Genomic DNA, 15,000 nt, shown 5'->3' with positions numbered 1-15,000 from the left:
GTTTATGTAGCTGGGTTAGATACTGAGACCTCTCTCGTCTCTGCTGAAACCTGACCAGTCAATTCACACCTGTCCGAACACCTCACAGCAGGTGACGGCGTGAACTAGTCTTTCTCGGAGTACGTCAATGTTGCTGTAGTTTGGAAGATCCAAGGTGCCAAAACAGGTCTGGGCCACTGGGAAGCGCTCGTCTGCGTCTTCATAGTCATGTCTGACGATTCTGAGGCGTAGCTGAGAGAGGCTTCCAACTGGCAGCCGGTCTGACGCGTACATGAAAACTGCAAAAACAACAACAATCACATATAAAGTCATTTAGTGCAGTGAAATTAAAACACACTCAACATGCCTGTTCATTCACTATGCTTCAAAACCCTTCAGACTAGCATGGGGTTTGGGATTTTGGAAGGAAAACAGGCAAAAAAATTGACGCCTGTAATTAAGTAAAATAAAGCTTTTCTGATAAAGCTTTTTTAAGGTATTTCCCATATTATTATACTCTATATATAATAATACTGTTAACCCCCTTAACACTTATACACAAGGTGTATTACTCAGTAACTACAGGGTCTACAAATAAGTGGGTCCATAGGCTGTTTAACTTCGAACCATACCACACATCATCCAATATCTCTATTTCTCTATTGTACTTTATACCATATTCCCTATTTGTCTGCGCACTATATGCTCAAATATATGTGGACACCCCTTCTAACTAATGCATTCATCTACTTTAAATTGCACCCATTGTTGACAAAGATGTGTAAATGCACACACACAGCTTGTCTAGTCCCTGTAGAGAAGAACTGCCAATAGAATAGGGCTCTCTGCAGTAGATAAACATCATGACCCTATTGGCACCATGCTGCCTAATGCCAGGCGTGGGCTTGGGGGTATAAAGCCCTGAGCTGTGAAACAGTGGAAGAACTGTGCTCTCTAGAATAATGGATGGCTTTTGGGATGCGTTTGGGAGTTGGGTACAAGGTGGGGTGGTGATCAACCAACACCCTGATCTCACTAATACTCTTGTCACTGAATGCAATCAAATCCTTACACCAATGCTCCTCCAAAATCTAGTAGAAAGTCTTCTTAGGACTTCCCTGGACAGTAGAGACAGTTACTCCAACAAAAGCAGGATCAACTCTTTTAACACCCTTGATTTCAGAAGAAACAATGAATGAGCAGGTGTCCCAATACTTTTGTCCATTTAGTGTAGCCTATATACATTAGTTTTATTTCTTATATATATATATATATATATATATATATATATATATATATATATATTTTTTTTTTTTTTTTTTTTTTTTTTTTTTTTTTTTTCTTTCATGTGACCAGACTGTCACCCAAGTAGTTTACTGCTAGTTGTATTGTAACACTGTGTTTATGGCAAATAAACAATGCAGAACAAGAAGGAAAGAGAAAATGTAAAAGAAATTTACAACATATAAACGCATAAAAACTAATAAAAGTAATAAACAAAAAAGTAAAAAAAAACTAAATCTTGTGATTCAACACATAGTTCAGATTTTGCCCCCTTTATTCACACCATCCCCTCATTTCAGTAGCCCCTCCCACAACTCAAGAAGAAGGTGTGCCATTGTCTTTTTAGCAAGTGCCAGACCTGCTAGCGTTATGTCATCGCTAAGATCCAAGCATGGGAACCTGCTGTTTGTGTTTGCAAACCAGCTGAGTGCTGTTCAAGGGTCAGTACAAAGAGATGTGAACTCAAGGTGAAGTAAATGTCAGTTCACTAGTGCAAACAGGGCCAAATGAGAATGAACTAAGACGAAAGGCAAAAAATTCGTGTCTTCAATGGGAGTGATGTAAAATAGTGTAAAGTGGGGGAAGCAGTGGTTCATTATCATTCAAGCCTGTTTTTAACTCACCCAGAAACTTTTTCTGAAGTTCTTCAGAAAGCTCAAAGAAAACAGTCCAGAAATTCTGGATGAGCACATCCGAGGGTCCACAGCCTTTATAAGTGGCGATCTGAGGAAAACAGAACACACAATAAATCAGTCCAAAATAATATGAAGACTCAAAAAGAAAGAGATTCTTTTTGCCAGTTTGTGTTCTACCTTTTGGAGCTCCCTCCACTCATATTCGCATGTGCCATAGAGGAGAAGCCTGAGCTCTTCGGGCAGAAACATCGCCCAGAAGCTGCAGTAGTTGCCACAATTGAAACCTCTCTCAAATTCCTTAAACTGATACTCCACAGACTTGTTGAAGAAATGGTCCACGTACAAGTCCACATACTTACGCCTGTAAAAGAATGGAATGCATGGAGTTTAGTTTCACCGACATAAAGGAACTTTATTTTATGAACAATGTGATGTGGATAGACATGTGCAAGTCCTCACTGTAAACGTGTAATAATAAAAAAGGGAAGGAACTGCAGCAGTAGGGGGTGCTAAACGGTGTCCTACTGTTGTAAACATGTGTAATTCATTTAGTCCTTTTAAAGTGTTATGCTGTTAAATTCAAAATAAAGTGAAGTGTATCTACCAGTCTCATCACACCCCTGCCCCATACACACACACACACACACACACACACTCTGCCCCCTGCACTTACTTACTTACTTACTTACTGGAACTGTGACCAACAGCTCAGTCACATGCACCCACCCAAGACTTCTCACAACTCACGCTACACCTGAATACACATATTATGTCTGTAATGTCTGTATGTAAACATCTCTGTATTTCACAGATAATATATGAAGACTGCACATTTTAAACAGTGCAGTGATGTGTGTATAGTGTGTGTGTGTGTGTGTTCCTGTGATAATGTGATAATAAACCTGTATTGATTAGTGAATTACTCACACCACATGTCTTATAAATTATTTTTTAATTATGGGAAACAATGTGTGTAACATCTACAGTTATACAAACATGCAGCTTACAATAATCAGCATAACACAGGATTTACAGTGGCTATATTTACATTTATGTTATTTAGCTGATGCTCTTATCCAGATCGACTTACAAGGTTACTCATATTACAAGGGTGGGCCAATGTAGTGTTAGGGTGGGCCAACGTAGTGTTATAGCGCTGCATAGTGACTAAGACCGGGAATTGAACCCCAGTCTTCCACATGGTGAGGTAGTTCACTGGCAGGTAGTGTTGCTATCTGTTGCGCCACACCAACCACACCAACCAGGGAGGTTTATCCTCCCTCCCAGAGTTCTTTGCTGCTGCTGCTCCTCTTAAACACACCCCTCCTTCCTTTAACACACCCCCCTGTTCCTTTAAAACTGGGAATTGAAGTGAAGTTATGTTATGTTGGGAGAAGGACCACGCCCTGAACACCTCCCCCTAGCCCTTAAGCCCTTTATATACCCCTGCGTCTCGGCTCACCTCCTCCCTTTCTTCCATCACTCACCACACCAACAACAGGGTTCAAATACAGGCCGTGGTCCGCACTAAGCACTAAGCACTAAGCACTAAGCACTAAGCTCTGTGATTAAAAAAAGGAGCAATTACCACCAGCTCCAGCATACATGTTCTCCCCATTACATGCAATGCTCCTGACACTGGGAGGCTGAAGGCCGACACACGCCCTATTTTACACATACACAGCCAGCCATCGCCTCTTTTTCCAGACTGCCCTCGATGCAACGTCACCAGGCTACCAACATGCTCAGAGGAAAGCTCCGTGTACCCTGGCTCTGATGCATTGGCCAGCAGACATCAGTGCTGGCCACCACTGCGCAGCAGTAATGTGGGGAGAAAGTGTCATCTACCCACCCTGGAGAGAGCAAGGCCAATTGTCGGCTAGCAGCATGACAGGGATTCCAACCAGCGATCCACTGGTCATTGGGACAGTGCCTTATTTTTTTTGGGCCACTTTTTAAAAGAATAACAGGACAATACTGTTGAAATAGAATAGCACACCTGTTGACTTTGGTGACTGGGATTTCCTGTCCATGTGGGATGAGCTCTATGTCTTGCACCTGAAATGAACAACACTCATGTAGACTGATGTAAAGAGCACACCCAAATGTACAGTAATATACAGCTCTGTCGGCTTACTGTAAAATCCAAATACAGGTCCTCCACAACGTCCTCATCTTCTGTCAGCAAATCCTTCAAGCCTCTATGTTGGAGGGAAACAAAATAAAATATAAAATAATAATTTACATCTCTATAAATTATAACCCAAATACATTTATATCGCTTCACAGCTCTACAATAAATAATCGCTGAAACACTAAAATAATTCATTAATTACTTTTTAAATTAAAAAATAAATTAATCAGAAAACACTGAGACACTCAGCTTTGTTATACACACTATAAGTCCAAATGTTTGTGGACACCCCTAACTAATTAATGCATTCAGCTACTTTAAGTTGTACTAATTGCTGACACAGATGTGCAAATGCACACACACAGCTTGTCTAGTCCCTGTAGAGAAGTACTGCCAATAGAACATGACTCTCTGGAGCAGATAAACATGAACCTAATGGCACCATGCAAAGTGCCAGGCATGGGCTAAAGGGGTAGAAAGCCCTATGTTGTCTCCATCCAATACTTTTGGGTAAGTTGGGGAGTTAGGGATGAGGTGGGGTGATCATCCTGCATTCAACAACTCATCTCATGTTGTTGAATGCAATTAAATCCTCACAGCAATGCTCCAGAATCTAGTAGAAAGCCTTCTTTACTAGACGGTAGAGACAGTTACTCCAACAAAAGGAGGATAAACTCTTTGTAATGCCCTTGATTGCAGAAGAAACAATGAATGAGCAGGTGTCCCAATACTTTTGTCCATACCGTGTAGTAACTATTATTAAACTATTATGTAAGCTATGTAGTTAGAAGAGTGAGTTCATTAGTACAGTTCCTCGCTCTCCTAACTATGTAAGTTTCAGGCTATACGAGGTCAACAGACAATCCATCTGAACCTGGCCTCCACTGGGGACAGCTCCTCCAGGTCGCTGAGAGTTGGACTCAAGTGCAGTAGCTTCTTGAAGAGTGCCAACGGAAAGCCGATGTTTAAATAGCACTGATTATAAAAGGCCATTCCACAGATTACGCCAAAGTAGTAGAACCCATCAGTGGTGCCAGACGTCGTCTGCAACAGACAATAAAGACTCACTGTATTCATCTGCTGTGTAAGAGCAGTACGTTCTGAGAAAGACCACATATGGACCTCAGACCTACATCAGGAGAGAACCAGAACAGCCCTGAATCTTCAGATGCTTGAATCAGGCTGGAGGCTTCTGTTAGATCCTGACTAAGCAGTCTGAAGAATTCTGTACGCAAACCTCCAGCATCAAACCCGTCCTCCAGGAGAAATTTCACCTGTCAGGGAGAGATTTGTGATTGACTGACCGCTCGATTGTTTCAATAGTTTTAGTAATTTTGATGCATTGATGAATTTTGTGGATTTAGGTTGCTAATAGCATACACTGTAGAAACATTAAAGGCAGGTTGACTTAAAATGACATAGAAAATGATGCAGAGCACTTCTGAGTTAACTTAATTAGTTATAATGTTTAATCTGTGGCTCCTCCCCCTCAATCTGATTTCTGTTTATCCCCACCTGCAGGTTATGATTCACTTTATCATAAGACTATGAGGCCGATCTAGAGCTGTGAAATTACAGTAAGTTTACCTTTCTGTTCTTTCTTAGGCACTGAAATGTACATGGCTTCACAGCTGCAGGGTGGCGCAACTGTCTAACTGCCTGCTTATCAACAAACTTAGAAGACACCCATCAACACCATAGGTCTCCTTGATCAGGAGAATAAGAATAGGAAGGCCTCCTCCACATGGTACGTCAGGGGTCTTTAATTAACCCTTAATAAGGTCCAGCTAGAGAAAATCTCCACAGGCCAAGGTCCGAAACATCACAATGTCTAACTTACACTATTAATTAGTGTGATATCCTGTATACTAAAGTAGTCTAGTTCACAAAGACACTGACAATTAATAGAAAATGACAAATACTAAAAAGAACAAATAAATAAATGTTCTTTTACTTGGATTGTTTATTATATATGTCTTATAGATGCTCACCTGACATTCAATTAACATTCAACTGACTTTATTTTAAATGTAACTGAAGTCTAAGCTGATTGTAAATGACTGTCTATTGAATGTAACCCTAAAACCTAACCCTAATTCTAATTTACACCTAAACCTTAAATCTGACCCTAACCCTAAAGCTAAAATGTTAAGTGTAAGGTTAGGGTTGGGTGTATAGTTCAGTTACATTTAATACATATTCATTTTAACGTTAACTGACTATCAGGTGAGCATCTACGAGGCATCTATAATGGACCGTCCAAGTAAAGTGACACTCAATCTAAATATAAAACAATGCTTTAAAAAAATGTGCATCATAAATTAAATTAATGCCTAATAACTCGTCAGGTAGCACCTCTGGACTTTTTCAAATTAAACACTTCACAATAGTTTAGCGGTTATAGGTCCGGGTCCAGAAAGAACAACGTATATTAGTGACTTCTGAGATGGGGGGACGTCTTACCTACTAGTAAACAAATTTACTGTCTAGAGTGGGAGGAGCTACAGACTAACCATCTTACACTGTCCTTAATCAGGATCAGCTGCAGCTCATTTACTAATATGTTCGAGGCTTAACTTAACATGTATTGTTGATCAAATTGAGATATAGAACCAGAAAACGTGAGTTAGGAGAACGCCCGAAGAAACTACGTTGAGTTAACTCAAAAACATTTTTGTTATAAAACATATGTAATCAGTTACTGCATCATTTTAAGTTGGCTTTCTTTTTTCAAAATGATCCAGCAAAAAGCTAAAGGTGCCCCTGCCTCTCCCATTCTCTGAGGAAAAACATACTCCATTGTCAGGATGTTTGTAAGACTGAACAACACTGTGGGTTAAGTATATAGTGTATTTGAATAAACAACGCTATTAATCAAGCAGTGAATCTGAAACAAACCTTCAATGGAAAACAAAAGTTATGAATATTTGATTTCAGATATGTGAGAGTGTCTGCCAGGACAGTCTTTCTGTTCACACAGAGTGAATTTGCACAGGGAGGTGGCACCAGCAGCTGCTGTTGTATCTGTAAACACTGTAGACAGAAAATACCATTCAAATTATGCACTTTATATACATCATATATATATATAACTGAATGTACTTACTATGAATAGTTTGCATTTGGACCTCATATCAAGGATGAATGGGAAAGGGAGAAGGAAGTTGACATTTTTCTAAAAAGGCAAAAGAAAAAGTGAATACATAAATAAACAAAATAGACATTAATATGCATAATTAATATGTTCATATTTCTTAAAATCTATAATTAATCATTTACATAATTTTAAAACTGAATCAAGACGTACTATAAAGTTCACGGCAACTTCGAATTCCTCATCTGTGGTGTTAGGTGAAATCTGGGGAGATAACAAAGGCATTAAAATCACTACAGTGAGCTACAGCCAATCACACTTCAGCAGCTCATGATTCTAGTATATATATATATATTCTGCTTTCAGATGAACCCCTTACATTAACCTCTTTTCTGGATCTATAAATTGCATAAATATCTGGGAAACTGCTTTGATTTTACATAGTTAGCTACTACATTCACCGCACATTGTAAAAACTGTACAGACACACATTTTTACAGTTTTTAATGCTAAAAAATCTAAGCAATTTGTTTTTTCACACATACACATTGCTATGGCCCTGCAACTTAGATCTACTTAAAGCCCCCCTAACTACAGTGGACTCCTATGTGTCCCCAGTGTCCTCTTTTACATTTACATTACATTTACATTTACGGCATTTAGCAGACGCTCTTATCCAGAGTGACTTACAAAGAGCTTTGCTATTTACCCAAGAAAAGCCTTAGCTGGTTAGAATAGGCTAATAATTCAAAAGATACCTCTAAGCTTTAGACTCTAAACACAAGACAATAAGGCGACCATAGAACTATTCGTCCAAGTACTCTCTGAAGAGGAGGGTCTTCAGTTTGCGTTTGAAGACAGCGAGCGACTCGGCCGTTCGGACACCCAGGGGAAGCTCGTTCCACCACTTTGGTGCCAGGACAGTAAAAAGCCTGGACGCTTGTCTTCTGCGGATTTTAAGGGATGGCGGGTCGAGCCGAGCCGTACTTGAAGCTCGAAGGGCTCTTGGTGCAGACCGGCTTTTGACCATTGCCATCAAGTACGGAGGGGCTGGTCTGTTCTTGGCTTTGTAGGCCAGAGTCAGGGTTCTGAATCTGATGAGGGCAGCAGCTACAGGAAGCCAGTGGAGAGAATGCAGCAGTGGAGAGACATGGCTAAATTTAGGAACGTTGAAGACGACCTGTGCCGCTGCATTCTGGATGAGTTGCAGGGACCTAATGGTGCACAGAGGGAGACCAGCCAGAAGAGAGTTGCAGTAGTCAAGTCTGGAAGTGACGAGAGACTGAACAAGCACCTGGACGGCCTCTCTAGAGAAATCTACAGAACCAAGTTACGTTTGCAACATGACTTGAGAACGATAACTGATCATCCATCACTACACCAAGGCTTCGAGCTTCTGTAGAAGGTTTTATCAAAAACTAAATATAGTCACCGTACTTAAAACTTTACAAGGCAAAATGACAGAAGGGGTGAGGAGAGGTCTGCACTTCCTTAGTATATCTGTGTTAAACCTGCCAACCTAGACATCTCAGATCCGATTGGAAAACATTACCCAACATCTTTTGTGATTGTGTTCCACTAGCTGAGGACTCTTTATGCCTTACAGACTGGGCTGGACTCAGCTTGCTAATGGCTGCACAACAATTTAACAGAGTAGAGTAACAGTACTTGCAGGTTGTGACACTGTATTAAAACCTGTCCATTTGCTTATGTTTACTTTGCAAGTTACATGAATGTGAATATGGTGTATCGTAGCACTTACAGTATAAAAAAAATCGTTGACCTCCTTTATATAGAAACGATCATCAGTCAACCTTGTGTTTCTCTGACTGTTAATCTGCAAAAAAATCATAAAAATCATAAGAATTAGTACAACACTCAAGTACCAACAGCTTATTGACATTAGGGCTGCACGATATATCGTTTCAGCATCATCATCGCAATGTGCACATGCGGGATGTGCAGTGTCATGTAAGGCAATCATGCTACAACTTTACTTAATAGGAAAAGAAAACGTCCACTATTCTCATTTTCCATGATAGAGCTACCAGAGGTAGATTATCCCTGGCCAGTATCATTAATTTATTGCAGACCCATGTGCAGAGAGGACACCCTGTGAGAACAGGCCTTAATTAGGTGAGTTAAGTGATATGATGAGCTGTTGTGACTGTGGGAGGAAAAAAGTCGCTCCCAGCTGGATTCAAACCAGCAACCCTGGCAGTGGAGGTCCATACACAGGGGGCATTATTAATATCATTACATGCACCGTACCGGTCATCCCTCTACAAATGTGCGGCAGTGAAGTGCACAGTCTTATATGCAGTGCCAAACAGGTGCATCTGGTTAGCACTGATTAACCCTAGGTGTTCGGGGAATTGGAGTTCCCTTGGGTAACAGTGCCTCGCCGCCACCGCCCTCTGCTGGCAGCCGGCAGCACAGACTGACCTCTTAAATTTTCGATACACAGAGGACATTATACATTATTAAGTATTACATGTTGGATTATTGACTTCTGGAGAAATCTTCTGATGATTTTTTTTTATCGCAAAGCAACAAAATATTGCAATGTTAATTTATTTCCAATATCGTAGAGCCCTACTTTATGATAAAGGCACTGACTGCAGATCAGTTTGTACAGCTGGTGTGAGCTGGTGGGGGTGACCAATTTAGCTTGTTATCTGCTAGGAGCGTGTAAGTGGAACAACTTCATAATTAAAATACACCATATTGACAAAAGTATTGGGACACCAATACTCATTCATTGCTTCTTCTTAAATCAAGCAATTTATTCTGCTTTTGTTGGAGTAACTGTCTCTACTGTCCAGGGCTACAGACTGTGGAGACAGCATTGCTGTGAGGATTTGATTGCATTCAGAAACAAGAGCCTTAGTGAGGTCAGGATGTTGGATGATCACCACCCTACCTCATCCCCAACTCCCCGACATCAAATGCCAAAAGTATTGGATGGAGCACCAACCATCATCCCAGAGAACACAGTTCCACTGCTCCACAGCTCAATCAATGCTGTGGAGGATTTATACCCCTCTAGCTCATTTGGCATTAGGCAGCATGGTGCCAACATTCATGTTTATTTGCTACAGATGGCCCTATTCTATGGAAGCACTAGACAAGCTGTGAGCGTACATTTGCACATCTGTGTCAGCAAAGGGTGAAACTTAATGTTGCTATATGAATTTGATAGAAGAGGTGTCCACAAACATTTGGACATATGGTGACATTTGCAAAATGATGGTGGAAAATTGCAATGTAGTAAAGTCTGACGGAGTGTGTGTGTGTATAACAATAAGAAAATGCTCTGATCCTTCTCATTCTTACGTCATACAGCTTCTGCAGAACATGCAGAGGAGGCGAGGCTTCGTTCCAGTTGTTGCAGATCTCAGTTGTCATGCGGGATACGAAGTGCGTGGCCACAGAGTGGAACGTCATCACCAGTGTTCTGTAGTAGTAATAGGGCAGCCTGGTCCACAGGTTTGCTGAGGGAAGGTTACCAGAAATGAGCACAGGACACTTCTTGGCTGATTAAAGATTAATGTCAATTATACACAGAAATCCTGCGATCAGAAATTACACATAAATATGTCAGTGTGTTACTGCAGGGCTGAGAATGACCCACCACCCAAATAATAGCTGGTCTGTGGGGTCCTGACTATAAAAGAACAGGGTGAAAGGAGGCTAACAAAGCATGCAGAGAAACTGATGGACGACAGTCTGGAGTTATAGAACTACAAGTGCTCCTATATGGTCAGTGGTAAGAGCTTAAGAGCTGATTTATGTTATGGCTGATTGGTGATTGTTTACATTGACTTTAAACAGTCAGATTAGTGTTTTATTACAATGTGTGTTTAAGTCCTTAGATTATTTTTATTTTTATTATATATCTAATAAACATAAAAGAAAAAATAATATATATAGCTATTCAATATGTAACAAATATTGTATATAAATTGTATATATAATTGTATATTGTATATATTGTATGTAAAAAACATATAAATATATAAAATTATTGGATGAACATTTTATTAAATTATGAGCTTTTATTACATTCAGTGCAGTTACTACATCATGAGCTGCTTCAATGTGAAAAGGGTGCACACATTTAAATCAAGTAGGTCGAAGACAAGGTTTCAGTGTATATGTCTTATATCGCTGCTGTCCAACAAAAAAACATGTATCTCCATCTCCACCCATTGTAGCCCCCCTAGCACTAGCAAAGCTCCCAAAGCTAGTAGGGTAAGGACTTAACACACGTCTCCATGGTTTGATCCCTGTAGCTGCTCAGATAACAGATAATCTGGATGAACAGGCCAATAGAAATACTCTAAATTACTTGGAATAAGCTCTTATTTTACAATGCCATCCATTCAAAGTAAAGGCTATTTTTGCCTTCTCCTGTAAAGTAATTTTTTAATTTTGGAGATACATGTTTTCATTAGACAGCAACAATATCTGAAATGACTAAAAATACAATTTAAAAATAGTATTTATAGAATAAATCTAAAAGGTTTGTGAATTACGCTTGTCCAAATTAGTGCAGTGTCTAAAAGAGGACCTACTCAAGACATTCTGAGACTCCTGGTCCAGTTTTACAATGGCAGAGGCCAGCACTATGGTGAGCTGTGTGCCACGCTGGATTTTTCTGAGCACTCTGAGGAGTTCAGGCAGGATGAGGTAAGCTCTCAGAGCTTCTACACCAGCAGCAGCGGTGTTCTCCAGGGAGGGGAGCAGATCCCGCTCCACTACGCTTTCCACCTGATAGGAGATATCACCAGTGTCACAACTTAGACTGTAAACCCCAAAGAAAACATGTGTTTCCTCCTTTCCTCGTGTTATTTTGAGCTGTAATTACTTCATACAGTTTTATTACACTGACTTTCAACTATTTTGAGCTCTGCTAGCTCATCCAGGTTTACAGTGCATACTGTCCACATATACACTATATTCAAAATGTATTGGGACACCTGCTATTTCATAGTTTCTTCTAAAATCAAGGGCAATTAAAAAGAATTCCACCAGCTTGTGTTGGGGTAACTGTCTCTACTGTCCAGGGAAGAAGGCTTTCTACTTATGGAGCATTATTGAGGTCAGGATGTTGGATGATCACCACCCCACCTCCTCCCCAACTCCCCAACTCATCCCAAAAGTATTGGACAGAGCATCAACCATGATCATTCCAGAGAACACAGTTCCTTCACGGCTCCACAGCTCAATGCTGGGACCCCTCTAGCCCATGCCTGGCATTAGGCCTGGTGCCAATAGGTTCATGGTTACTGCTCCAGAAAGTCCTGTCTATTCTATTCTAGACAAGCTGTGTTCGTGTGCATTTGCACATCTGTGTCAGCAATGGGTGCACCTTAAAAAAAGTAGCTGAATGCATCCGTTGAATGGGGTGTCCACAAACATTTGGACATATAGTGTATGTATTGTTCAAATGAAGTTTTCAACACGCAGAGCCGTACCTCCAGTAGAATCTTCTGCTTTTTGGCCAGCTTCTCAAAAGCACAACGAGCCAAGGACAAATCCAGACCAGAATAGTTGTCAGATGTTGTGTAATGTTTATCCTGGCTAATAATAAAAAAAAATAAACAGTCAAACTAATAGACTGAAATATTTGGACATGTTCTGAAAAACAGAGAAAGTACAGCTCTACCTTTTGTCAACGAAGCTGCCATTGATACACGATGCTGAGGAGAACATTCTCCTGATTTCCCTACAGAGACAGAGAAACCAAGCATGACACATCATTAAAGCCCTTAGTCAAATCTAATCATCACCAGAATGAGGCTCTGTGCTGGAATACCCTATAGATACCCTTTAAAGGCTCCTGGGCTAAACCTCTTTCTTTCCCTCCCTGCTAAGTAACTAGAGACCGGTGAAGGTCACTGGCTTCCATTGGCTTCTATGATATCTTATACATTTATGATGACTGAGGTGAAGTGTCTTGTAGACATGTCTAAAAAACATGCCATGCGCCCATCCGTACCTTTTTACTTTGTTCCATGCGTTTGCTTTTTCACAGTCCAAAATCCATCGGTCAAGAAGCTGGTCGTCCAGTACTGAGGTTCCTTCACACAAAGCTGGTGAAGAACCAGCCGAGACAATCTCGCCTTCCTTAGTGCAACAGGCAACAGAAAGATCCCCTCCCGCAAAAACCCTCTCCACTGTCTGATCCTGCCTGCTGTCTGTTCAACAACACCATGCCGTTAGAGATCTGATGAGATGGATGAAATCTCACTGCAGTAAAAACTGGAGACATTGATTCAGTTTCCAGTTCATCGCTCTACTAACCTGGTAACAGTCGTACAGGGAGGGGCACACACTGATTGGTGCGCTGTCCGTTTCCAAGCTGCCCTTGCTCTCCACACCCAAATGAGAAGACTGTGTTGGAGGATCTAACCAGTGCTAGAGTGTGATGTCTAGGGTTCAAGAGAAAAGTCATATTTATCAACTATTGCTGTTCCATATCTGAAATTTACATTTAAAATGCTAGCAAAAATAGTATCTGGACTTGAGAACCTGAGAACCGAAGACATGGCATTGGCATTATTGACTAATTAGAGTTCGGTACATGGAAGTGACAAACCCTAGACCTCTGAAAGCCAAGGTGCTAGGATAAGCACCAACCTTACCAGATTATACTACAATCACCTCGGATAGCTGAATAGCTAAATTCAGTGAAATCCTCACAGCAATGATCCTCCAAAATCTAGTAGAAAGCCTTTACCCTGGACAGTAGAGACAGTTACTCCAACAAAAGCATAAAAAATATTTTTTTGAAATATTATTATTTTGGAGGAAACAATAAATTAGCAGGTGTCCCAATACTTTTGTCCATATAGTGTATACAGTAAGGCTCTGTCATATGTGGACTTTGTAACTGAATTCAGATCACAATAATATCCTTTATCAGCATAATTATGCATAATTAAATGAACATTATCCTCTAAGCTTTCTGTCCAGGTCATACTATCATATGGTTGCAGCACTTCGAGGCAGTTCCTTACCGTCCACAGGCTATTTGGGACACTTCTGACCCCCAGAGTCCGCTTAGCAGCCGAGGTCGAAGTTCATCTCTGAATGAGTTATGTCCGAGCTGACCGTAACATCCTGACCCGAACGTGAACACCAGTCCTCCCTAAAAATGCAGAGAGATGAATACAGACACATAAAAGGGTCATTCATAAGCTAGCTGGGCTAAAGTACCAGCCCTTCGTTCTAGAGGGTCAAAGCACTGTGGCTCATTTAACCCCTTAACACTCCAAGGCCTATTACACACTAACTACAGGGACCTCTGTACAAACTAGTGGGGCTATTCCTTGGTAATAGAAGTTTGGCCCGCCGGCAGGCCATTGGCTGTTTAAGGGGTTCTCTGCAGGACTGTGGCCTTCCACCACAAATGTTCTTATGGGCCCTCAGGAACTACCCCTGACCAGATTAGGACCAGCACCCTTGAAGAACTGTTTACCAGGTGTTCAAAGCCAAGAATGTGACAAGGTGGAGATGATAGTAAACAATATCTCTGGACACATTTCACTCACAAACAGAAGCTAAACTTATACAAAGCTCCAGCTGCAGAGTGAGGTGAGGGCATGTTGCATCCTCAACTCAACTCAGCTAGCCCAAGGTTCTCCATTTTATTCAGCTAAACCTTAAAACATAGTGAACGAGCTACAGCTCTAACTGTCCCTCTCTCTTAATGTGTGTACTATTGATTCCTATCTGCAGGTTATAGCCTCTCAGAGCCTATCAAACTGCATCCCCATACGTCACAAAAGGCTTTTGACAGTGGAGCACTGTCAAAGATTGGATTGTCACATGACCGCATTGGAAATGTCTGGACCTAACCTTTGTTA

At 40.9% G+C, this 15,000-nt stretch overlaps 1 protein-coding gene across 1 annotated transcript in view; it reads right to left on the bottom strand.

Annotated features, from left to right (window-relative positions):
* The window catches only part of LOC140554964 (probable E3 ubiquitin-protein ligase HERC3), a 20,219-nt gene that overhangs the window by 1,007 nt on the left and 4,212 nt on the right, over window positions 1-15,000 (bottom strand). Inside the window, exons 5-23 of the mRNA XM_072678519.1 lie at window positions 14,993-15,000; window positions 14,152-14,282; window positions 13,436-13,563; window positions 13,131-13,329; window positions 12,798-12,857; window positions 12,607-12,712; window positions 11,704-11,899; window positions 10,463-10,620; window positions 8,889-8,963; window positions 7,340-7,390; window positions 7,139-7,207; window positions 6,931-7,065; window positions 5,166-5,306; window positions 4,907-5,076; window positions 4,036-4,099; window positions 3,898-3,956; window positions 2,076-2,259; window positions 1,887-1,986; window positions 1-278 (exon numbers count right to left, since the gene is read on the bottom strand). The exon at window positions 1-278 is cut by the window's left edge and continues 1,007 nt beyond it; the exon at window positions 14,993-15,000 is cut by the window's right edge and continues 84 nt beyond it. Of these exons, the coding sequence (XP_072534620.1) occupies window positions 64-278; window positions 1,887-1,986; window positions 2,076-2,259; window positions 3,898-3,956; window positions 4,036-4,099; window positions 4,907-5,076; window positions 5,166-5,306; window positions 6,931-7,065; window positions 7,139-7,207; window positions 7,340-7,390; window positions 8,889-8,963; window positions 10,463-10,620; window positions 11,704-11,899; window positions 12,607-12,712; window positions 12,798-12,857; window positions 13,131-13,329; window positions 13,436-13,563; window positions 14,152-14,282; window positions 14,993-15,000 (2,249 nt within the window). The 3' untranslated portion in view covers window positions 1-63. The remainder of the gene's footprint in view (window positions 279-1,886; window positions 1,987-2,075; window positions 2,260-3,897; window positions 3,957-4,035; window positions 4,100-4,906; window positions 5,077-5,165; window positions 5,307-6,930; window positions 7,066-7,138; window positions 7,208-7,339; window positions 7,391-8,888; window positions 8,964-10,462; window positions 10,621-11,703; window positions 11,900-12,606; window positions 12,713-12,797; window positions 12,858-13,130; window positions 13,330-13,435; window positions 13,564-14,151; window positions 14,283-14,992) is intronic.

This window comes from Salminus brasiliensis, chromosome 4 (genome assembly GCF_030463535.1).
Source record: "Salminus brasiliensis chromosome 4, fSalBra1.hap2, whole genome shotgun sequence".
Classification (NCBI taxonomy): Eukaryota; Metazoa; Chordata; class Actinopteri; order Characiformes; family Bryconidae; genus Salminus; species Salminus brasiliensis.
This window is presented reverse-complemented; position numbering and strand designations above follow the sequence as displayed.